At 35.9% G+C, this 22800-nt stretch overlaps 1 protein-coding gene across 1 annotated transcript in view; it reads right to left on the reverse strand.

Moving 5' to 3' along the window:
- Positions 1–11918: 11918 nt before the first annotated feature.
- ibtk (inhibitor of Bruton agammaglobulinemia tyrosine kinase) overlaps positions 11919–22800 on the reverse strand; it is a 32920-nt gene continuing 22038 nt past the window's right edge. Inside the window, exons 19-28 of the mRNA XM_055209500.2 lie at positions 21627–21687; positions 21426–21550; positions 21194–21330; positions 20587–20726; positions 17528–17637; positions 17332–17418; positions 16962–17114; positions 16565–16762; positions 13061–13193; positions 11919–12677 (exon numbers count right to left, since the gene is read on the reverse strand). Of these exons, the coding sequence (XP_055065475.2) occupies positions 12552–12677; positions 13061–13193; positions 16565–16762; positions 16962–17114; positions 17332–17418; positions 17528–17637; positions 20587–20726; positions 21194–21330; positions 21426–21550; positions 21627–21687 (1270 nt within the window). The 3' untranslated portion in view covers positions 11919–12551. The remainder of the gene's footprint in view (positions 12678–13060; positions 13194–16564; positions 16763–16961; positions 17115–17331; positions 17419–17527; positions 17638–20586; positions 20727–21193; positions 21331–21425; positions 21551–21626; positions 21688–22800) is intronic.

Raw genomic sequence — 22800 nt, forward strand, 5'->3', positions numbered from 1 at the left:
AAATACAATCTGAGCATATTTTTATAATAAAATGATTTTTTCATAAAAATATGGTTTGTCTGGTTATTATGTATTCTGTGATTATGTGTATGGATATATAGGCTATTGTTACTGGGCTACATAAGCAGTACACCCTGCAGATTAACTCTTAGATGTTATTAACATTTGTTAGGACAGTGAGTGAAATCACAGCAATTCTGCTACCCCATAGGCCCAATGTTGTAATATTAAAACATTTTCATAAAAACTTAAATGTAAAAAAAAAAAAAATGTAAAAACCAATTGACTACTACAACAACAACATATAAAAGGTTAAATATTTCTTCAAAGTTTTTTTCTATATTTGGGTCTTACAGGGTTAACAGTAAACTGGGAACTTTAAGGAGTGTTATGACCCCATCAGGGATGTCTTACATTACGACAGCAAACTCTTATAGAGGTATTTTATATCTGATCAGAAAATCTGAATATCCATCAGGCTTGAGAGTCTGTGAAAAATTTTAGGAGTATGTTGAAAATTCCATCAATCTACAGTATCTGCAGAAGTCAAGCAAGGGTCAATGACTGTAATTATGTTGTCTTTATATTGCCCTCTAGGGACGTGGTAGAAAAATAAAAATGCTTCATGGTTTGTTACACACAGCTGTAGATAACATACCCTGATAGAACTTTATATCTGTGACCATAACACCATTTAATTCTTTCACTCCTATAAGTCTACATCACACTGAGTATTTTAATGTAATGTAATCTGTGGTTGTCCAGGTTAGTTTATGCTGAGATCAAACAGAGGTGAGTATGAGAATGAAGCAGCTGTCAGTCAGGATTCATCAGAAGACACAAAGCCCTACGTCACAGAACTCATCCCGCCCTTTAAATCTGTTTGATCCCATTTAGGTTAACACAAGCTAAGAAAGACCCGTCTATCTTTAATTTAGCTCAACTGTAAGAGTACCGGTGGCCAAGGTCATGAGTGTAAATCCAATAGAATAGAATTGGATAAAAGCATCTGTCAAATACATAAATATACCGACTGAGATGACTGTAATAATACTGTAGCCTGTATTCATACTGTCTGTATCTATATTTATCTTCATACACGTAGCCTGACGTTGCCATACTCAATTCTAGTCTTCCCGTTTACAAAATCTTGTGGGCGGGGCTAAGATGGGCTGGCACCCAGGCTATCATACACGTGCATGTAAAGGGAAATCTGTGAAAAATGTGGCACACCAATTCTTCATGCATTTCCAAATATTTAAGAAAAGATTATTTACATGATGTTTAGATGTGTAGGAGCCATTTGGTTGTGTAGTTTTCTTTCACACCAATAGAGGGTGCATAATGTATTTATGCTGTCGAATTACCACAGCAGGTGTGCGTGAAGGAGCAAGTTCGTCAAACTTTTTAACGTTGCCGCTTAATTTTTTGGAATCAAAAAACATAATAAATGGATTGGAAAATCCAACTATATTTTTGTTTTTATCATCTATTTCAAGTACAAACAACGTCTCAGAACCAAAAATGGACAATCAGCTAACTAAAAGATGTATTGCAGACTCTTGCAGTTTTGTTAATTTTCTTAAGTTATAGCGCCCCCTATAACTGTAAATTGATGAAGTCAGAAATTAGATTTTTTTTGTGTAAAATCATAGCCAGGTTAAGTTTAAACAAGTTTTTTTTCATCATACTGAAGGTTTTAGATAATTAAAAATGTTTGATTATAATCAATACAGTTTTGGATCAAAAATGTATTTCTACTTTTAGCCCAAATTAGTGTTGGATGTGTGTGTGCATGCGTGTGTGATTTATATACTTTATGTGTATTTCAGATTAGTGAGATCTGTGTTGTAGAGCAGAAAAACCATAATAAGGAAAAAAAACAGAATGCATATTGAAATCATAACCCATTTATTATCATGGCTATGAAAATCAAACTCAAGCCCATATGAAATGAATATAAAATGATAAAAGCAGGGAATTATATTTTGTACATGCATTGCCATATTAAATGTGATAATATAGTCTGTGTATTCTCACTCATACGCCACTTGATCCATTTCCTCTGCCAGTTCCCACACAGCAATAAACCACAAGCACATCTGAATCTGAGCAGTAATGTTTAATAGCTGACTCAGTACTGACCAGGCCTGAAGTCTGATGTGTGCTATATGGCCAGATCTCCAGTAAACAATCTGTTTACTGCTACAGACCACGTCTCTGAGTCACTCTGATGACAAATACTCGGTGCATCAGACTAATAAACTTATAATTATTGAATCAAAGTAAGTTTCCCAAGTGTGTTTGCTGTTGAACTCTTGTCTGTGGTTGTTGTTCTCTGTCTATGTTAAATGATCATGACGTACTGTACTGTCAACTATAAACTGCTATTTGCTGAAAACATGTCCAGGGGCCTCATTTATCAAATGCTGCATAGAAACCATCCTCCATTTGATCTTACAATCATTTATCAAAAATGCGTACGTGTAATTCATAACTTACGCACAAAAAATATGCGTACCCCTTTTTTTCAGATGTGAAATTTATAAATCGCAAATGATCTTGAACTTGTGCGCAGCTGAGCAGTTTCAGACCTCTGCCTTTAAACGATGACTAATTAAAGCAACACCAAAGAGTTTTTTACCTTAAAATAACGTTTCCAAAAAAGTTTCAGTTGTTCATCCACTCGAAACAGGGTGAACATTCGCTTTGCAGCCCTCTATCAGCCAAAAACCGCACTAAAGAAGTTTCCAACTGTCGGGTCGCGGTCCTGTAGTTCGAGTAAAAACTACAAAAACTTACGGCAGACCTACAATCCAATCAGAGCCAGCTTTGCTGTAGTAGGCTAAATTACTTATGACAGTGGTAATGGACAATTCCGCTTCCAACCTGTAGGGGGAGCAAAGAGCAAAAACTCTTTAGTGTTGCTTTAATGTCATAGACATATACAACAGTGCTTGTCAATGTTTAAACCCAATTTCGAGAAGCAAGAATGGCTTATATTGCTAAAACCTGCAGCAATCGGACAAGCAAAAGTGTGTACGACCCTGACATGGCGCTAAGCACTTTTCCACGTCAAAGTGAATTTTTGCGTACGCACGCTTTGTAAATGAGTGCGTTTACATGCACAGTCTTACGCCGATTATGCTTAATAAACTGATAACACGTGGGGTCATGTAAACGCGTAAAAAAATTTTTTTTTTTATCGGGGAAAGCCCATAAACAGTGTAACCAAAAACCGATCGGCACAGGTAGTTTTTTGCTACCTGGGATTACCCCGATTTCGCGTGGCATGTAAACACCTTAACCGGCTTTCTCATTGTGCGCATGTCTCCCCATGTGAAAGATAAACGTCAGACGTGGAAGTAACGCATAAAAGTCTCTGCTCTACTAAAGCAGTTGGCAGAGAAACTGCGAAAATAAAACTGATGTTATATGTACAGGTTCTGGAGACACGAAAAGAGATAAAACAATATAGCTTAAGACAGATATGCCGTCAGCTTTTTGATCGACTATTATGTACTATATGCGATGACGTCACTACCTGCGAAAAACCTGACAAATCTCCAAGTACCATGTAAACGCCGTTTTCTGCATAAACGGTTTATTGATTTGCATGTAAACGCCTAAAAACAGTTTTTTTATATTAAGCAGATTTTTGATTGTTATCTGCTTATTCGGTGCATGTAAACGTACTCAATGAGGCCCCAGGTCACATTTTAAAGATGCATTGTATAACCTTTAGAAGGATATCTTGACAGAAATGCAATATAATATACATAACTTTATTATTAGTGATGAATAAAGACCTTACATCATGAACTGTATTGTTTTTCTTACCTAAGAATGAGCCATTTTTATGTACATATCCCTTAGATAGGTCCCATACATGGAAGTTATTATCATGTTTCTACAGTAACCCTAAACAGACAAACTGCTCCATAGAGCGCATTTAATTTCTATGTTGCCTCAGACGACGACATGTTTGTCCTGTGGCGGCTACTGTAGCTTCTCTGTGCATTTCGATACTGAGGGGTGAGCTGTGGACTGAGCCGTTGGTTGCAAATCAGAATCTCACCGCTTAGTGTTACTGAACATCTACACAGTGGACATTTAACAGAGACATTTAACCTGTCTCTCACCTCACATTACTGTAATGCTAGAAAAATTCTCTAAATTCTCACTAACAATATCACTTTTTACAGCAAATAACGTCAAGGGCAGTAAGAGAGTATGACACTTGAACTGATGATGAAATCATGTGGTTTCCTGATGTCTGGACAGAGTCATTTATCTTCAGAAGTAGATGGGTTTCATCACTTCTTTTTACCATTTGTTTTTCTGCACACAACACTGAGAAGCTTAAACCTCAGAACTGTTGTGAAGTAAATGAAAACAAATGTTTCAAAAGTAAAAACTTCTTCACTACTGGTGAAATGTTACGATGCAAACAAATGTAACGTAAAACATGTTAAAAGCAATGTGGTTTGTCAAAAATACATAATTTTTGTCACTTGTCAAACTGACCCAAACTATTCCAGTACAATCCGGCTGTACCCATCATTTGAAATGGACAGAATAAGAGCGTTTGGGTAGATTTGATATATTTAATGCTCAGCGCTGCCATAAAGTTTGCGATAGTTGTGTGCACTATATAGTCTTTACTGGAGGTTATACACTTGTCCCCAGCTAAAAAAATATACTAAAAGGTCAGTCAGACATTCTTGGATCTGATAACCCCTAAAACACAGACTTGTGTCATCTTGACAACTACAACCTATATGTTTTATGTATCACTCTGCTGTTTCTTTTCTCATGCCGGGCTTGAATTTATTACAAATGAGCTCATAAAATATTGCAAATTGGTTTGAAAGTTATTTACTCATGTGGCAAGTATCCATGTACTAAGCGAGATCATCCAGCAATTGTTATTACAAAATAAACCTTTACAGAGTGATCAGGATGCTGGTGAGACCTTTACTTAACTGTATATAGTCCATAACATTGATCACCACTGAGTGACCTCCTATACTGCTCATACAATATATCCTGTTCCTGTAGCTCAACTAAGAGCAGAGCATCATGGGTTCAATCCCACACTGATAAAAATATATATTATAGATTAAGTGTATTGTAAGTCACTTATAAGAGCATCTGCCAAATGAATGTCATCCACAAAACGTAACTGAATGATGTATGGGCTTGTTGATGAAAGTTTGCTGGTTAGTTTTGGAGGAACATCAAAATGCCATTCACAGCGAAATGTGATTTGCATCCACTTCTGAGTTCATTCAAACTATTTGTCAAGTGATGTCAATTCTGTCGGTTCTATTTTTGGCCTTGTTACCTAATAAAATAGGACAGGAAATTGCTGGGAAAGATGATGATGATGATTCAAACCTGCATCTCCCACATGAGCACCACCGCTGAGCCGTGGCACCAACACAGTGTTCGAGCTATGTATTGATTATTTTTCATAAAAATGACACCAGTAAATCCCGTGAAATATTTGTTGGGTGCTATTAATAGTAAGCATTCTTTTGTTAGGAGATTGTAAAGTCTATGTCAGACCAAATCCATCGAGTCAATCCATCATATGTGAAGTTTTATATCCCATTATAGAGCTGTCTCAAATGAGATATAGTTCCTCTGTTATAGATGATGGCAGCATGGATGTGGCACGGCTGAGTGAAAACGATCTCTTATGTGAAAAAAGATAGACAGAAAGAAATAATAATATATTTGTGTACAGACTGTAATTATATCCAATTAGGGTGACCATACGTGCCATTTTCCCGGGATGCGGCCTAGCCAGGATATTGGGTGTGTCTTCCGGAAGTCGTATTTTTTCGACTGCATACGTCACTGAGGTTTATTATTTCAGGTTCTATTTCAGAAAAGCTACCGTTACATTTAATGTAAGAATGAAACTATAATGATTGTATATGATTTTAACTGAAATGTGGGAATCTCAATGACAAATCAGTTACTAATAGACCTTTTGCGAGTCGATGTCACAGTTACGTCACGCGCACAATGTGGTGGCAGAAAAACAGTGGAAATGAATGAGACACGAGTGAAACGAACAATATAACTCACTAGAAAATGTTTTATTGTGCTGTTGAGTGTCAGAATGCCAAAATAGATGACCTTCATTTTATAGTATACCGTCGTCGAAGACACCATTTGAAGATAAACGTAGGTGTTTATGGTTGCAATAAACCGGACAGACTAGAGTGATGAAATCATCTGAAAATCTTTTAATAATTTGAATAGAAAATAATTAGAGAAGATATCCGGTGTTCTGTCGAAGTCTGATCTATGTGTCTATGATCTATGCGTTTTCATCACATTTATCATTTATTTAGAAAGATTAAAGATTTGAATTCATATCAATATCAAATCATATTCAATTCATTTGAGTTCATCAATAATATTACCATTTATTAAAGTTTTCATATTTTTTTTCATTTCTATTACTTCTTTTTACCTTCTATCTTAGCCTATGTCTTCTTCCTGTTTGTTCTAAATTATGATGTTTACTAATAAATATATAAACATAGCACACACACACACGCACGCACACACACACACACACACACACACACACACACACACACACACACACACACAAATATAATGAAGAAATTGAAAACAGGAAATGATGAAATATTTAATAAATTGAATTATACAGAATACATGATAGTATTGCTCTTATAAAGTACTTCAGCAATTCATACTGTAAAAATAATTGATTTACAATAAAGAACAATATACATTACATACATGCACACATGCAGTAGCCAAATATAAACTTTTTATTTATTTAAAAGATAAACGTAACTTGTTGAAAACATTTCATTTTCCATATAATCTTGAGGCAAGACTGCCAATATTAAAATAAAAAGGCAAACTTGAAAAGGAATCTGTAAATATATTTTTAAAAGGCTTCTTATTCATACCCAAGCAATAATAGGGACAAAATTAAAATGTAAGGTTCAGTTTTAATTTTAAGTTCATTTTCATTGTCTTTTTCATTTTCATTTTCATTTTCAACTTGTGTGCAAATTCAATGTTAATCAGTGGGTGGGGTTTACTTGCCCTTTTAAAAATGTTTTTACAGATTCCTTTTCAAGTTTGCCTTTTATTTTAATATTGGCAGTCTTGCCTCAAGATTATATGGAAAATGAAATGCCAAACCGTCAAATTAATTAATTTTTTTTTAATTTGGCCGGAATGATGCTTCATCACATTGAAAATGAAATAATTTTATTTAATGTTTAAATTTTTATTTTATCATTTAATTTTCAAATTTGGGACATATTTTGCGATTAAATTTTTTATTTTATCTTTATATTAATTAATTTAAAAAGACCAAAAATACCTTCCATACAAAATAACATTGTGTTTAGCAATGAAATATGTGCACTTTAACATGATGATTGTATCAGGGGTTTATTTTGCCGTAATGACAGTGTGTCTACATTATATTACTTGCCACAAAAGTTATTAGAAACAAAATATTGATTTGAGCTGGAGAAAGAAACAAGTTTTGTCTAAATGACGTGTCAAAAAAAGATCCTTTTTTAAGAGTGAACTTCTGCCATAACTATTTAATCTGTACAATTAAAACAATAATCCTTGTTGTTGATGAATTCTGCAAAATGCAGATGTCCCACATTTCTCCTCTCATCACAGCTTTACAAGGACACCCTGCAGCACAGCACATTTTAAATAACTTCATTAGCTTTACTGTACAGTATGTAACAGAGCAGGTGTGGTGAAGTGAAGTGCGGAAAAATATCTGGAGGAGTCAATAACTATGTAGAGCTTAGGGCAAAAATGTCAATCAGCTCTCATGTTAAAAAAACGCAAATATTTGCACCCTTGGTAAATATGAACAAAGAAAGCTGGGAAAATAAATCTGCACTGTTTCTTCATTTCATCAATTATTTAAAATTCACAAAATGCAATGTTTCTTTGATGAAAAATATATTTGAAAGTTTGGGGGGCTGATGGGTTGAATCGGGTGTTTTATATACGGAGACATCCCAAACACTGACTTGAATGAATTCATTAGCAACATGAAAAGATTCAGGGCTTTTGAAGAAACAATTGGGGCTGAACCCCTTAAAGCCACCCCCTCGCTTTGGCCCTGACATCATGTTTCTAGTCAACTTGTGCTAAGAAAATGTTAATATCAATTGGAATATGCTTCAGAGATATTTTACGCATACATTTTATTAGGGGTGCAAATAAATAAATAAAAAATTCATAATGTAATCCACCCCGTACACTTCAATAGTTTTCCTTCAATGAAGATCAAGATTTTTTTTCACAGCTTTCTTTGCTCGTATTTAAGAAGGGTGCCTATATTCTTTCTGCTAATTTTTTGTTTTATATTTTTTATATATTTTAATGTACACAACACAGGTGCACAGGTAATTTTTTCTTGAGAAAAGTAAAAATAAGGACACATTACTGAGTGAGAAGTGACCATTCTGACGTATTGTTTGTCCTAAATGTGGATGTCCGTAGAGTTTCTGCCGTCCCGCAGAACATTACACATCCACTTATTGACTAAATAGGCCATTAGTATTCATCTCACTGTCTATCTGCCTGATGCTTGAACTGAACCGTCATAGTAATTACTGCACATTAGGACCCTTAACCGTCATGGACTTAATTTTGAAGGGGTCATCTAATGCACTCCAGTAGCGGCTGGATTTTAATAGTCTGATGATACTAACGTATGCAAAGAGAGAGAGAAAAAGACTCACTTCCTAATCAAATCACACCAAACATCAAGTTCATTAAAACGAGCTTGAGATGACTGCATGAGCGTGAATTTGACAAATGAAAAGGTGGTGACATCACTCGAGACACAATCTTTTCTGACCTCGAAGATGACTGTAAGATAATACAGGCAACTCCTCTCCTACACTGTAAAAAAGTACTAATAGCTTTTTCTTGTTTATTCCACTTTTGGGCCAAGTGGTTTACCTGACTTCATTTACTGAGTTATTTCAACTTCAATACAAAAAAGATAAATAAACTGAGCAGACCTAAACAGACCCATAACAGTATTGACTAGTTATTTTAAGTTTAGTCAACTATACTTTAGTCCACACAACTCAAAAGTTTCCTTTAACTTTTATATATTATTTCATTTACATACACATTGTCCTTAAGAGAGACCGAAATATTGTTTAACTGCTCTGCTAATTGTCACATTAATGCATCATTCACGTACAGCAGACTCAAAACCGAACACACAAACCTCAATCATAGCAAACACTAGAAAACATCAATAACAGCATAAATAAAGCCAGTAAACACTAAAAAAAATTTTAATAGCTGTTACCACAGAATTGAACATGATGCAAAGCATGCTGGGAATATACAAAGCCTTTGTTACCTTTTAAATAGTTTATTCAAACTACTCAGTTTGCCAAGTTTAGCAAACTTTTTGACACATTTGCAAAGTTAAGCAAACCTTTTAAAGCATTTTTTTAATGCATTTGTTTCTATAAGTCCAGTAAACAAAATGAATGTTGAGGTTTAATCTTACTCAGTATACACAAAATAATTAACAGACTTCTTTAACTAAACAATCTTTGTTGAAGACACTTTATTATGTTTGTTAGAAGAACATTTTAAAGGGATAGTTCACCCAAAAAAGAAAAGTCTGTCACAATGAATAAAAAATGGATAAATTCAGTTACTTTAATCGTTGTTATATCAATGACTGCAACTAACTAATCTCAGATAAGAACGAGCCTATAGAGGGTATGCATGTGACGTCATCGTCGGCGAGAGGGACTGCGGTTACGCCCACTGAGTGGCAAAAGACAGAGCGCCAGCATTTGAGTACAGCGTGATATCAGCGAAAAACACGGTGAAAACGTGTCTAAATGGGAAACAGCTGTTGTGCGATAGACTGTACTAACAGATTAACAAAAATTCAGAGCTATCGTTTTACAGACTGCCAAAAAACACAGAAAGGAGAAGTAAATTGATTGTTCATGCCAACGTCCACAGACCACAGCTGGGTTGATAAGTTGTTAGGGTCACTATCAAGCAGAAGTTTTACTTTCTACTTAAAGTATTTTTCAAGTATTTGTATTTTATCCGTGTTTTTCTTTGGAAAACACATATTCCAAAGATTATCATAATTTTTACCCTATTACATTTCATAAATACAAGTTTTTGTTTTACATTTAATATTTAAGTACATTAATGTACTTTGACTCAAGTAAAAGTACACAATTTTAAAGTAATTAGGTATTAAATAAATTTTAATATACAATATTAAAGAATACACAGTATGATTAAATAAATGTAGTGAAGTCAAATGTTTCCCAATACAAACATCCTAAAAAAGCACAGCTGCTTGGAAAATGTAACTAATGTAACAAAGTATTGTCCACCTCCGCTATCAAGTCCAACTAAATTTAATTTAAGCTGATAATAGTCAGTTTTACTGGCATTTTCGCAGCACCCACTATGAAAACCAGTAATTTTGTTGCATGTTTTGCCACTCAACCGGGCGAGCTCTCGGGTGGTCACGTGGAAAAGTGACGTCAATGTTCCTCTATAGGAATGCACAATGAAATTCAGCGACCAAGGTGGCGTTTCCTTGATGTTTCAGCCTGCGAGGTTTTAAACTTCTTAAATGCAACTAACACGAGCTTAGTAATATTCATTCAAAGTCTGATTTATCTTCGCAGATCACTTTTGTATTTTTGTTTCCCATGATGATAATAGTGACAGTGACCTTACTTGATCATGTGTATTGCATTTAAGGAACGAATGTTTAAAACCTCACAGGCTGAAACATCTATCAAGAAAACGCCACCTGTGTCCCTGAATTCCACTATGCTTTATTTTTCCCATTTGCACACTGAAGCCATTCGTCTTAGATAAGGTAAGAGATAATTGGGTTAATTCATGATTATCGGGCTTATTTATTAAGATTGTGAGTTGATGTAATAGTAAAAGTCGCATGTGTAACACATATGAGAGTCCTCCCGAAGAAATATAAATGCCCTCCAGTTATGCCATCCTGGTGTCGGGCCTGAAGGCAAGGCAAGTTTGTTTGTATAGCATTTTCATATACTTACCATCATTTATCAAAATATCTTAAAAGAAATTCATACAGGCCTAAAACAACACGAGGATGAGAAAATGACAGAATTTCATTTTTGTGTGAGCTATCCCTTTAAATTGTTTTTTTTTTTTTAAGTGTACAACAGGCAGAGAGGTTCACAGGGTTCACTTTATAAGACTCAGCATAAAACAATAGTTTAAGTTTTATTTATATGAAGTGAACTGATCATATTGTGCTACAATAAATGAAATATCTGATGACGTGTAAATATAAAACTTCCCTCAAAAAAGCATTTATAAATGAAGATAAATAACTTATTAACCAAACGGAGAACTCCTAACTCTTAAGATCACCACAGGCAGTAAACTGGGAACGGTCGACAGCTGGAGTACATAATATGAAATTTATAACAGGAAACAGGAATCAGTTTGGAGTGTTTGTTAGAGGAATGCAGAATATTATAAACTATACTGACCCACTTCATGATACATTAGATACTTACAATGTGCTCACCCTAAACAATCCCTTATAATAGATTATTACGCAAGCAAATATGATACTACTGTAAGTGCACCTGAATAAGACACGGTTTCTAGTGTATATTAGCAGTCAGACACTAAAAAAAGTGTGAAATGCGTCCATCTATAAGAAATCTTTAAGAAATGTAAACACTGGGTGGTCTGTGTGTGATGACACATGAAAAAACTGTTCAGATATATAGAATATCTGCCATTGGTAGATAAAAACCAGACAGCCCGGACTCATACCATTAAGCCTAAAATATGAATTATGACAGACCATAAAAAACTGAATGCACATATTCATCTTTTTATTGCATGCCACCACAAAGATCTTAACATTCAGCAAATGAAACAAAAGTATTTCAATGACAATACTGCCTGTAGTACCAGTCACGATCTGACAGTCACAAAAAAAAAACTACCATTATATCCACAGCCAAAAAAAGCAGCGTGATATTTTATGAAGACTGAATGATACGTTACATTAAATGCAGATTTGTAAATCTGTCTTTAACGTCCTGTGCACAACAATGAATTTATAAGAAGCAGCTCCTTCAAACAGCCCTTGAGTGCAGCCAAATAAAATCTTTATTGCTTTTATGGCTGACTGAAGTTTCTTCATATTGTTACAATGTGTTAGAGGAGTTTGTGCTGTAGACAGTGTTATTTCTCACATACACACAACCCGGGATACGCATATCATTTCAACATTGGGTTATATATATAAAAAAACAAATCATTTGGCAAATCCTCTCTGATTAGCATGATCGAGTCCACCTGATATTCCAGTCTTTTCCCTTAAAAGGAGAACAGCATAGCCCAGAAAAAAAGCAAATCAAAATAAATTGGCAAGCAGCAAATGAGAATAAGGTGGGAAAATAGGACACGGCTTGCAAATGGAGCGTGCGTGAGCGTTTATATCAGTGTTTGTTCCAGGTGGGGATGGCGATTGGACCTTGAGGGGATCTCTCCACCACGATCAGCTCCTCTGGATTATTAATGGCTTGGTAATGGAGTAACAGGTCTTGAATGGCTCGTTCTTCAATCTACAGCAAAGATGAGAGACAGATGTCACCAAATTTTGATTCGACTCTTGTTCTGGTTCTAACAAAACACCCTGCTTGGGTAATCTGATCATAAGTGAACAGCACTAAATGATGCTATAAACAGGGTGCAACACATAGCTTACTCAAACCACATCTGAACACAGTCGAAAATGCATGCGACCATGTTGCATTTAAAATATATTAACTACTGCATCCCATTCATCAAGATGTCTGTCAATCATGGACTTGGTTTTAAATGTTGTCCGAAGAAAATAAGTGCACAAGGTTTAGAAAAGCTTTTGCATTATGCTTGGTATCAACAGCCAATCAGAGAGCACCCAAAGCAGAAGTTCATATACTGTAGTCAGAGATGATCACTATACCTGAATGAGCGCTAGCGGTTTCTCACGGCTTCGGATCAGCGCAGCTTCCTGTTTTCTCTCCTCTTCCACAATGGATGCAAATGTAACAGTAGAGGTGGAGGGTGGGCTGCCCACCGCCCGCAGCACCCAAGGCCTAATGAGAGAAAACAGCGTTACAGAAAAACACTCAACGCTTTCTTATTATTATTAATATTTACAAACTAGGATTAGAATATAATTAAACATGCATCACTGATGCAGTACATTTTATCTACAGTAGGTGTCAGTAGTGCTATGGAATGTCGTTTAATGGCCATTCATTCACTTCTCCTAAGTTTTGGGAAAACTGGATTTATTATTTTGCTAAATAGTTTATATAGAATTTTTCACTGTATTTTCTAGTGACATAATAACATAACTATGCAGGTTTAATATTATGTGTCACCAAATACTGAAAGGTCTGCTGTGGGGATGTTGAGTAAGTTCTCTTGTGGATTCTTTACAATGACTCACTACTATCAGACTAATACTCAAGAAATCTGACATGATCTCAGAGCAGCAATACATGTCAGGTTCATTCGGCTTATTCAACCAACTGTGTTCACGATTGAATGCTGAGAGCAAGCAAAGTGCCACGGACAAGAACATTTGAGACACAAGTCTGCCCTTATCAACAGAGATTACAATCACAGAAAGGCAGCAGAGCACCTGTTGACAAATATTCAGACCTCTGCTTTAACACTGGAGCCCAGCGGGCAGCTGAGAGCGAGTGAGCAAGATATTAAAAAAAAAAAACTTCCTGCAGTCAGAAATCCTGTACAGCAGAACATCCCTGTATGCATGTAACACACATTTTGTTCGGTTTCTGTGTATTTCTGTAATGTGGTCCAAATACATAAATGTTTGTCTCATCTGCAGAAATGTTGTCACTTAAATTAACTTAAATTTGTTTAGGTTTTGTTCACTCTTAGAAAATACACTGAATTTGAACATTAAATTTTCACCTTGTCCTACAACAAATGTCTACAATTCTACTGAATCTACAATCCCACCTAACTATAACAGATTATTTTTAAAGTGAGGTCAAAAAGCAGTAAACTATCGTTAGACAGAAGTGCCACCTAGTGGAAAATAAAACTGAAGCACTAGGAAAAAATCCATCATACAGTAGACACAATTATGGAGGACCAAACCTGCAAATATTACAAAAATAAAAATGTACAAAGACATGTATAAAGAAATACAAAATAAAAGGTAGAAAGAAATATGAAAAAATAAAAATTAATAAATTAGTATTACTAGTTATTTTTGTACCATAAAAAATGATCACATCACATGTTTTGCATACAAAATTAGGAAAAGCAAATGAATGTGAATTTGCAGTCAGTTTCAGACGCACTGATCAATATCAATAAAATTGCAATGTCCAGGATAAAGCATAAGTGTGATCATCGCATTTTCATACAATAACAGTGACATTAAATTACTTAAACCATGAATTTGGCCATATTGCCGAGTGTAGCGCAAGTCAAATAATGAACTTCATCACTTCTACACTCTTCTGTTGCGTGTCACTTTGTAAAAGCATATCACTGCTGTGGCCTCAGAACATGCGTCTAGCTATAGCTATCATGCACAGAATGCTGAAGTAAAACATCTTCGTCTGATACGGACTCAAATATAAAATATAAAGGTCTGTTTACACACACAGAGAGCTACTGAAATGTGCCGCTCTGAGAAACAGCCAATTAGAGCAGATCTCAACATCATTATTATTAATGACTCTTTCAAATAAGGTAATAAGGTTCGTCATTCTGGGGACAAATCCTAGGGTTGCAAATGGACATTTAAAACAGAAGGTATGAGACTTAATTAAGTGCAAAAATGATCCAGAGACTATCAGAGAACAACATAACATTTTATCAATGCATTCTTTCGCACCTTTAATAAATAAATAGATTTATAAATAAATGGGTGAAAAATCTAAATATTTTAAAAACAAAAATAAAAAAGTATTTCTACTTTTTTGTATGTCATTATTTTAGTATTATTAATTTTTGTTTTTATACATTTTTTTTTTACATTTATTTATTTAAAATTTTAGCAGGCTTGGTTCTCCATACACAATGCCAATGCAATAAAGGTTTCATTATGTAAAAAAAATATGCTGTACCATTTGGGAAAATGATGGTGCTGCAAGTATCCTTAATGAAAAAGACAAACCCAGAATACATTGTAACAGGTTCAAAGATGGCACATGGGCACAGATGTGGCCTATGAAATATTCTTAATCTTGTACTAGTGCTGGGTGATACACCGGTTTAAATTGGTAAACCATTTAGAATTACACAGTACAAAAAAAACACGGCATACTGGTAAGAAGTGTAATGGCAGTGCAATGCCTGTTCATGTTTGTCAAAAAAATCTAGCGGTGTGCGTACAGTGTGCGTGGCAGAGAGAAGAGTGCGTGCGCACACGGAAACTTTATTTTGTTTGTTAATAAAAGTTAGATTTTTTTAGTTTAATAGAAGCAAGTTTGTCATTGAATTGTTTTACTGTTGTTGTGTTTTAATAAAAAAGAATTAATAATGAACCACATACTAAGCATTCGTTTATAAAGTAAGGGGAAAATCAAGAGGTCATTTGGGGCAGAAAACCGCGATAAACCGTGAAAACGCGAGAATAAAAAAAGTGAAATAGATTTTTGGTCAAACCGCCCAGCAATATCTTGCACTGTTATTTCCCATAGCTCTGGGCTTCACCTCAAAGTCTAAAATTCACTGTGTTTCAAATTATGCACATGCCATTTTTGTTTATTTTTCCAATACAGTCAGCAAGTTTACTAATATTATTCTGCCCTCAACAGTTATATGACTATGTGGATGTTATTACTTTTAAATCAAATAAAAATTTCCCTTTCCTAATATTTCCCCTTAAAGCCTTCATATAGTCAAATCCTTCTGTACTGCGAATCACGTATGAATCTTATATCAGTTCAAAGATTTCTGTTTAGATAAAAAGCAATTTATGTCCTATAACAATTTCTAAGATAATGCACACTTTTTTTTGTCTTTAGAAAGATCTTTTTTCATACCCATATTGTATGAGAACTACAACTTGAAAAAGTTGTTCCACATTAAGGAGGTTTCCCTTTAACTAAGATCTCCCTTCAAACTAGTGATGAAACCTGTCTGAGATTGAAACCAGTTTGCTAAAAAAAGATATGGGAAATAAAACAAAAAGCAAGTTCTTTAAAACCTGAATGTCTTTTTACTGAAATCTTACTGATGTGTGACATGCATAATGACTTGGAATGCGGTGTAAACATATAAGTAACACAAAACATGAACTTTATCTTGACTATTTTTTTGACACTGCCACAAGTCGTTTTCATGTTTGCCCATAACAACTGCATTAAAATAAAAATGAAACACATTTAAGACCTAACCCCACTGATTAAATTTCACACATGCATGTAATGAGATCACATGACAACAACGTAGCATTGAGTGATGTGTTTCCTACCCCGCTGGTTTCTCCGTGTCGCTGCTCTCGGCACATTTAAACGTCACTCTTTTGGCACATATGGCAGCTCCCGCAGCAGCCACTGGACTCCTAGGGGTCACTGGAGAAACTGGAGAGGGTTTCCCAAGTCTCTCCTCCTCCACTAAAAGATCCCGAAAGGAACAGGAAGAGGGTGGAGACTGAACCGCTGCTGTTGACCTAAAAAAACAACAACAACAACAACAACAACAATAACAGCATATGGTATTAAAATTCATTTTCCATTTCTGGGTCAACTATTCCTTTAGGAAACAACTTCCAAACTACTATGGCCACTCCCATTTTGGATTTTTATGCTAACGTCTAATATATCAGCTTTATTTTATAGATGTAATGAAATAAATCAAATGGTGCTCACCAGGCCTTCACGGGTTTGACTGGAGTAACAGATGGGGGAGATTTAGGAGACATGATCTCTGTACTTCCCTCTCTGGAGGCCAAAGCCATCATCTTCCTCTGCTTCTGAGACAACTTACTGGAGGTGACTGTTACTTTACTGCTGCTGCTTGATCTATTGAAAAACAACACACAGAAAATGATTATGGATGAGTGTATATATTGGGGTTTGCATGTAGCATTGCTTTTCCCAGTTTTCTGCAAACCATATTAGACTGACGCTCCATTTTTTTGTCAACAAACCACTTCTATACTACTTGACATGACACAAGTAACTTTTCTGAGATCTGTGTACACGTTCATTAGGTGGATTACAATCATGTACAACTTACGAGCTGGGACTTTTAGGTGTGGCACCCAGGTTCAATGAATTGGCCTCCATCTCCATGATAGCCCTGAGGTCCAGGACCGGAGCTGGTCTAGAGATTAAAGTGAACTTTATTATCACTCAATACTTACAGAATACACAATTAACAACTATTCAAGAGACAAAAAGCATAAATGTCCTTCAAGCAGAAAATTACTGACCTTGCTTTGACCATAGGAATGGGTTCAGGAGTAGAAGCTTGAAGGGGCATGGAGCCATTTTTTAAAACCGGGGTCCCAGGAGGAGTCTTTAATCCTGGGGCCAGACCATCCTGGAGCACCATTTACAGGTACAGTTCAATCATAAATTAAAAACTCATTGATTTACACTTCAGATTTAAAAGTGAATTCATTCTGTTACTTAAAGTATGGCTTACAGAAGACTAAAGGAAAAAAGGCTATAATAAACTCCTGCTATTCGTTATAAAAATGACAAACTGTGTATAAAATCATATTACACCATACAATATATTACAAAACCATTTTAAATAATATAACATTACACTAACATGAAATACATGCCTATTTTAGCCGTGATAAAATACCCCGGTAAACCCACGGTTCAGACCGCATCACAAGTATCACTGTGCCACTGTTGCTGCGTACTGATTTATGAAAATAAACACCACAGTCTTTAATCATATTTTTAATTTTTCTACATTTGCACAATTATGGCTATATCCAGATAAATGTCAATAAATATTGTTGAGTCATCTCATCAATAAAGAGAAAACGTTCTCTGGGTTGTTTTTGTCTTAAATTGATATTTCCGCTATTATCCACTAGATGGCAATCTTACCCAACTTAAACACTGACGCATTTACTCAACACAACAGCGACAGCGTTGTGGTGGATTTAGCGTGACGTGTAAGTTTTGATGGCTCTAAATCTGATCTCTTACAAAAGTTCTTCACAAAAATTTAATTATCTCCGCTTTTAGCTGAAAATTTGAGAGGTGATAACCGATAGAGAACAAATGAAGGTAGGATGAAACGTTTTTTTTTTTGTTGTTGTTTTTGGAAAGCGGATGGTCTGTTCTTTCATTTGATATTTTGTGTTTATTTAAAGATGATAATTTTTCTGTAAGGCATTAAACTAAAACTGTGTGGCAACTTAAAAAAAAAAAAACCGCTGACGGCTTCCAAGCATATTTGTTCATCCCTTCAACAGTTGCATGATATAAATGTTAATGTATATTTTAGATGAATGTTGATATATAAAAATAAACACCACAGTCTTAAATAATATTTTTATTGTGTCTTTGCTGCGTCTGTGTTGGTTGGGAACTGCGCTCTGTTTCAGTTACACTTGATTCTGAGAAACTGCTTTGTTTGGCAGAAGAGTAATGTTTGTACTAATATAATTACAACTTATTTGTGTTTCATTTTGTGAAACCCTGCTATGCATATGAAGTAACCGTTTTATAAACGCAATAAACCCTGCGAAGCAGTGGGGTTACAGTGCATTTTATAACAGCTAAGGGGGTTTTGGGCACTTCACTTCGCGTCGTTCCTAACAATGCCCCTTATAAAATGCCCTGTAACCCCACTCCTTCTTGGGGCCTACTGCTTTAGTATACTAGAGATGCTACAGACACATTAAGGGCTCTATCATACACCCGGCACAATGCAGAGCAATGCGCAACGCAAGTGTCTTTTGCTAGTTTCAACCCAGCGCAATTATCATTTTCAGGTTTAGCGCCACGTTGTTTAAAAAGCAAATGCTTTTGTGCTCAATTTTGCACCCATGGGCGTTCTGGTCTGAAAATGAGGTGTGTTCAGGCACATTGTTGGCACGTTGCTATTTTGAGGCAACTAAAATAGACTACGCCATTGACCAACAAAAACCTGCTCCTAAAGTTTAAAGCCAATGGCGCATTATGTTTTTGTTATTTAAAGGAACAGTATGTAGGATTGTGGCCAAAACTGGTATTGCAATCACAAAACTTGTGGCTAAAACTGGTACTGCAATCACACGACTGATGGCCAATACACAAAATGACAACATAAACATCAGTTGAGGGCTGCAACTCCACTTTTTAAATGACAATATCCTGCCCAGACCACTGTTGTCAGTGATATAAGTATTTGAAATTAAAATGATTTCTTAATGTCTACTGACATATCAGGGCCATTTTATGATTAATTGATTTAAATTTCTTACATACTGTTCCTTTAAAGAGTGCGTTAGTAATATGCACCTATAAATGGGACGACAATGGGTGTTTGCTTAACACACACATGAATGCACAGCAGCACAAAAACGCTTTTAAACATGAAAAATTAAAAGGATTAAAATGTAAAAGATTATTATTGAATCCCTTGGACATAAATGAGGATCGATTATGAGATGTTAGAAGGCGTAAAGAGCTGCTTCACCTGTAGCCTGGTAAGTAAATAAATGCTTTGCTTTAAAATATGCATCTTTTTTTAAATGTTTTTTAAATGCTCTCCCACGAATTTATTGTACATGATGACTCTGTACAGATGGGACAATTACCGGTTTCACGATTAACCATGATATAAATGTCCTGACGGTTAGTATTATCGTTTAAAATGTAATTATCATTACAACCGTGTTTGATTACCGTGATTTTGAAAACTCGCTGTAAATCCTGTCCAGCCAGAATCAGCTTGACGCAGGCACTGTGTTTAAATGCGTTGCTTATGATGTTCTTATTTAAGGTACTGTTCATTAAAACAGGTTCATACATCTCAGGGCTCCATGTTAATGTTCATTTAATGCAGGGGTGTCCAATACGACCAGTCGATCGCAAATGCAATGCCGGTAGATCGCACATAAGTTAATAACTGTGTATGCTGCTCCACGCCTCCACGAGCTTCGGAAAACAAAGCGCCAAATTGTCATTATGTTCTTAAAAACAAGTCTTTTTGAGTTGCTGCGCATTTTTTCTCAAGTGTTTTTATAAATCTTATGTCTGCTCGCTGCAGCGGAGTCGTCTAACTTCCGAAATTTGGATGCACATTCTTGCCTTCATGCAAGATTGATCCACATGCACAGTGTATGTGCACGCGATCGATCGACCGACCGACTGACAGAGAGAGATGCTTCTGATAATGAACATCCCTAAATTCGACGTAGACATAGTCCTCCTAACACACATTTAAAGTGTTATTAAAAAAAATTTAACAGTGTTTTGTTAAAAAATGTTTTTAAAAAATATCAGTGCATCACTGGTGCCTATGCTATAATGTTATTACCTGTGCATCAGGCCTGTCCTGAAAGACAGGTGACTGTAGGTCTCTAGGGCTGCCCACCCCCATATAACTTCCCTCGGAGTCAGATGTGATGAGCTCCTGCAAAGACTCCACTGAACTGGCCTTCACCGAATGTCTCAAATCTGTGAAAAAAAACACAAACTCACTTTAAATATTCTCTCAAAAGCCACACGGGCACAAGAGTTACATTATTACATTAAATAACCACTGGTTGCTAGGGCACTGTAATTTGGTTACTAGGGTGTTCTGGGTTGTTGCTATGGTGTTGTTATATAATTACTGACATGGGTGCTACAGGGCTTTGCATGTAATTGTTAGTGTGTAGCTGCTCTGTGTAGTATTAGGGCATAACATGTGGTTTAGTGGGTGTATGGGGGGATTTTAAGTAGTTGCATAATGGCCAATACTCAAATTATGGTTCATAGATCCCTCAAGTAATGTAATATTTTTCATTTATTTTATTGTTAGGTTTAGGATTTAATTAAATATAGCACAGGTCAATAATGCTGTATTAAAGTAATGGATATGTTGCCTTATAAAAAACACAAACTAGTGGTGTTGGCTATGTAAGTAAGGCGAGTAAGTTGACCTGAAGTGGGCGAGCTCTGCGTGACATTAATAGGAGAACTCCGTATAATATCAGAGAGATTGTATCCACCGGAGCTGTCGGAGCGTCGTCGTGGTTTTCTCTTTGCCCTGATCTTGGCCTTCTTCAGCAGATTATCACTGGAGCAAAGACAGTCACAACTCCATTTAAACTGGACGATCCTTTCCCAACCACATTTCAAAGTTTCATAAACTCAGTTTGACAGAATTCACACCTGGAGAGGTCCAGATCAGAGCCGCTTTTACAATCCACGGCAGAGTCCCACTCTCGTTCCTCATAGGCGCTGAGATCAGGAGCGTTGGAGTACGGCGTGATGAGACGTCTCTGCATGGCTGGGATCTGTCAGAAGAGGTCGTCGTCAGAATCACAGAGCAATGCTTTCCTGAACCAGAGAAGATTGATGAATTAAACTTACCGTTCTTCTGTAAGCTGCGGTCAGGTCAAGCAGAACATCATCGCTCAGGATCTCCAAAGCTCTGACAGACAGATAAATGAACAAAACTGGAAACAGTGACATCTGTTTGTATCAGAACTTAAACATTTGATTTCAATTGGACAAAACTCACAGGATGTTGAATAACATTAAATGAAAAATAATTTTGTCGTCACACAGTAGAGGAATTCAGTAGTCCCATACTTGTACCACATTCTTAGACTTCATTAAAATGTATATAGATGAATAAATATTGGTACAGTAATCCAGACATGCTACAATTTAGCCACAGCTATCATGTAAAATACCTTTTGACATAACTACTGGGTATAGTATGTATATTGTGTATAGTCTACATACTAACAACACCATATATCCAGACCAATGATGAACCTTATATGTCAGTGATCATGTCTTCAAAGCAGGACGTCAATAAAATAATGTTTAATAACTTGTAATTTGCCGGATATTCTTTTGCAATTATTAACATCCACAATAAGCAGGCTCTTATACTGTACTTTTGTCACTGCTTCAATAATTCATATTTTTGTATTATCCAGGGTTCCCACACCTTAGTTAACTTAAAATTTAAGGACCTTTCAAGGACTTTCCAGGTCCAATACCCTCAAATTCATGGACTAAATGTGGGGACACATTTCAAGTGAGAGCAAGGTTACATTGTGTTACCTTTAAAGATACATTGTTACAGTTCCCTTTCGAGGAAACTCGTGTTGCGTCACTGCAGTGACACTTTGGGGACACCTCCAGGGGTAAGTGCGTCTGAATGTGTATATCAGATTTAACCAATGGTGAGGCTTAATGACAAAGACAGGGTGACGCGGGAGCCAGGAAGTATATTGCTATCTGAAATATTGCCAAAGACGGCGTTATAGGGACGCAGGAAGTATGGAAAGGAAGACACAGCGTCTCGTTCCCTTCTCAGGGAACAACAGTTACATACGTAACCCGAAACGTTTTCATGTGTCAAACACAACTATGCAAAAAAGCATTTTTGTATGAATCAACATTCGCATACAGAAGATATAAGCATTTAAAGCAAACAGTTAAAGGTATAGCGGAAGATTTTATTATTCCTAGTGGATCATCTATATTATTGGTCATCCCAGATGTCAATCATTCTGATTATATGTTGACG

This window comes from Misgurnus anguillicaudatus, chromosome 10, assembly GCF_027580225.2.
Source record: "Misgurnus anguillicaudatus chromosome 10, ASM2758022v2, whole genome shotgun sequence".
NCBI lineage: Eukaryota > Metazoa > Chordata > Actinopteri > Cypriniformes > Cobitidae > Misgurnus > Misgurnus anguillicaudatus.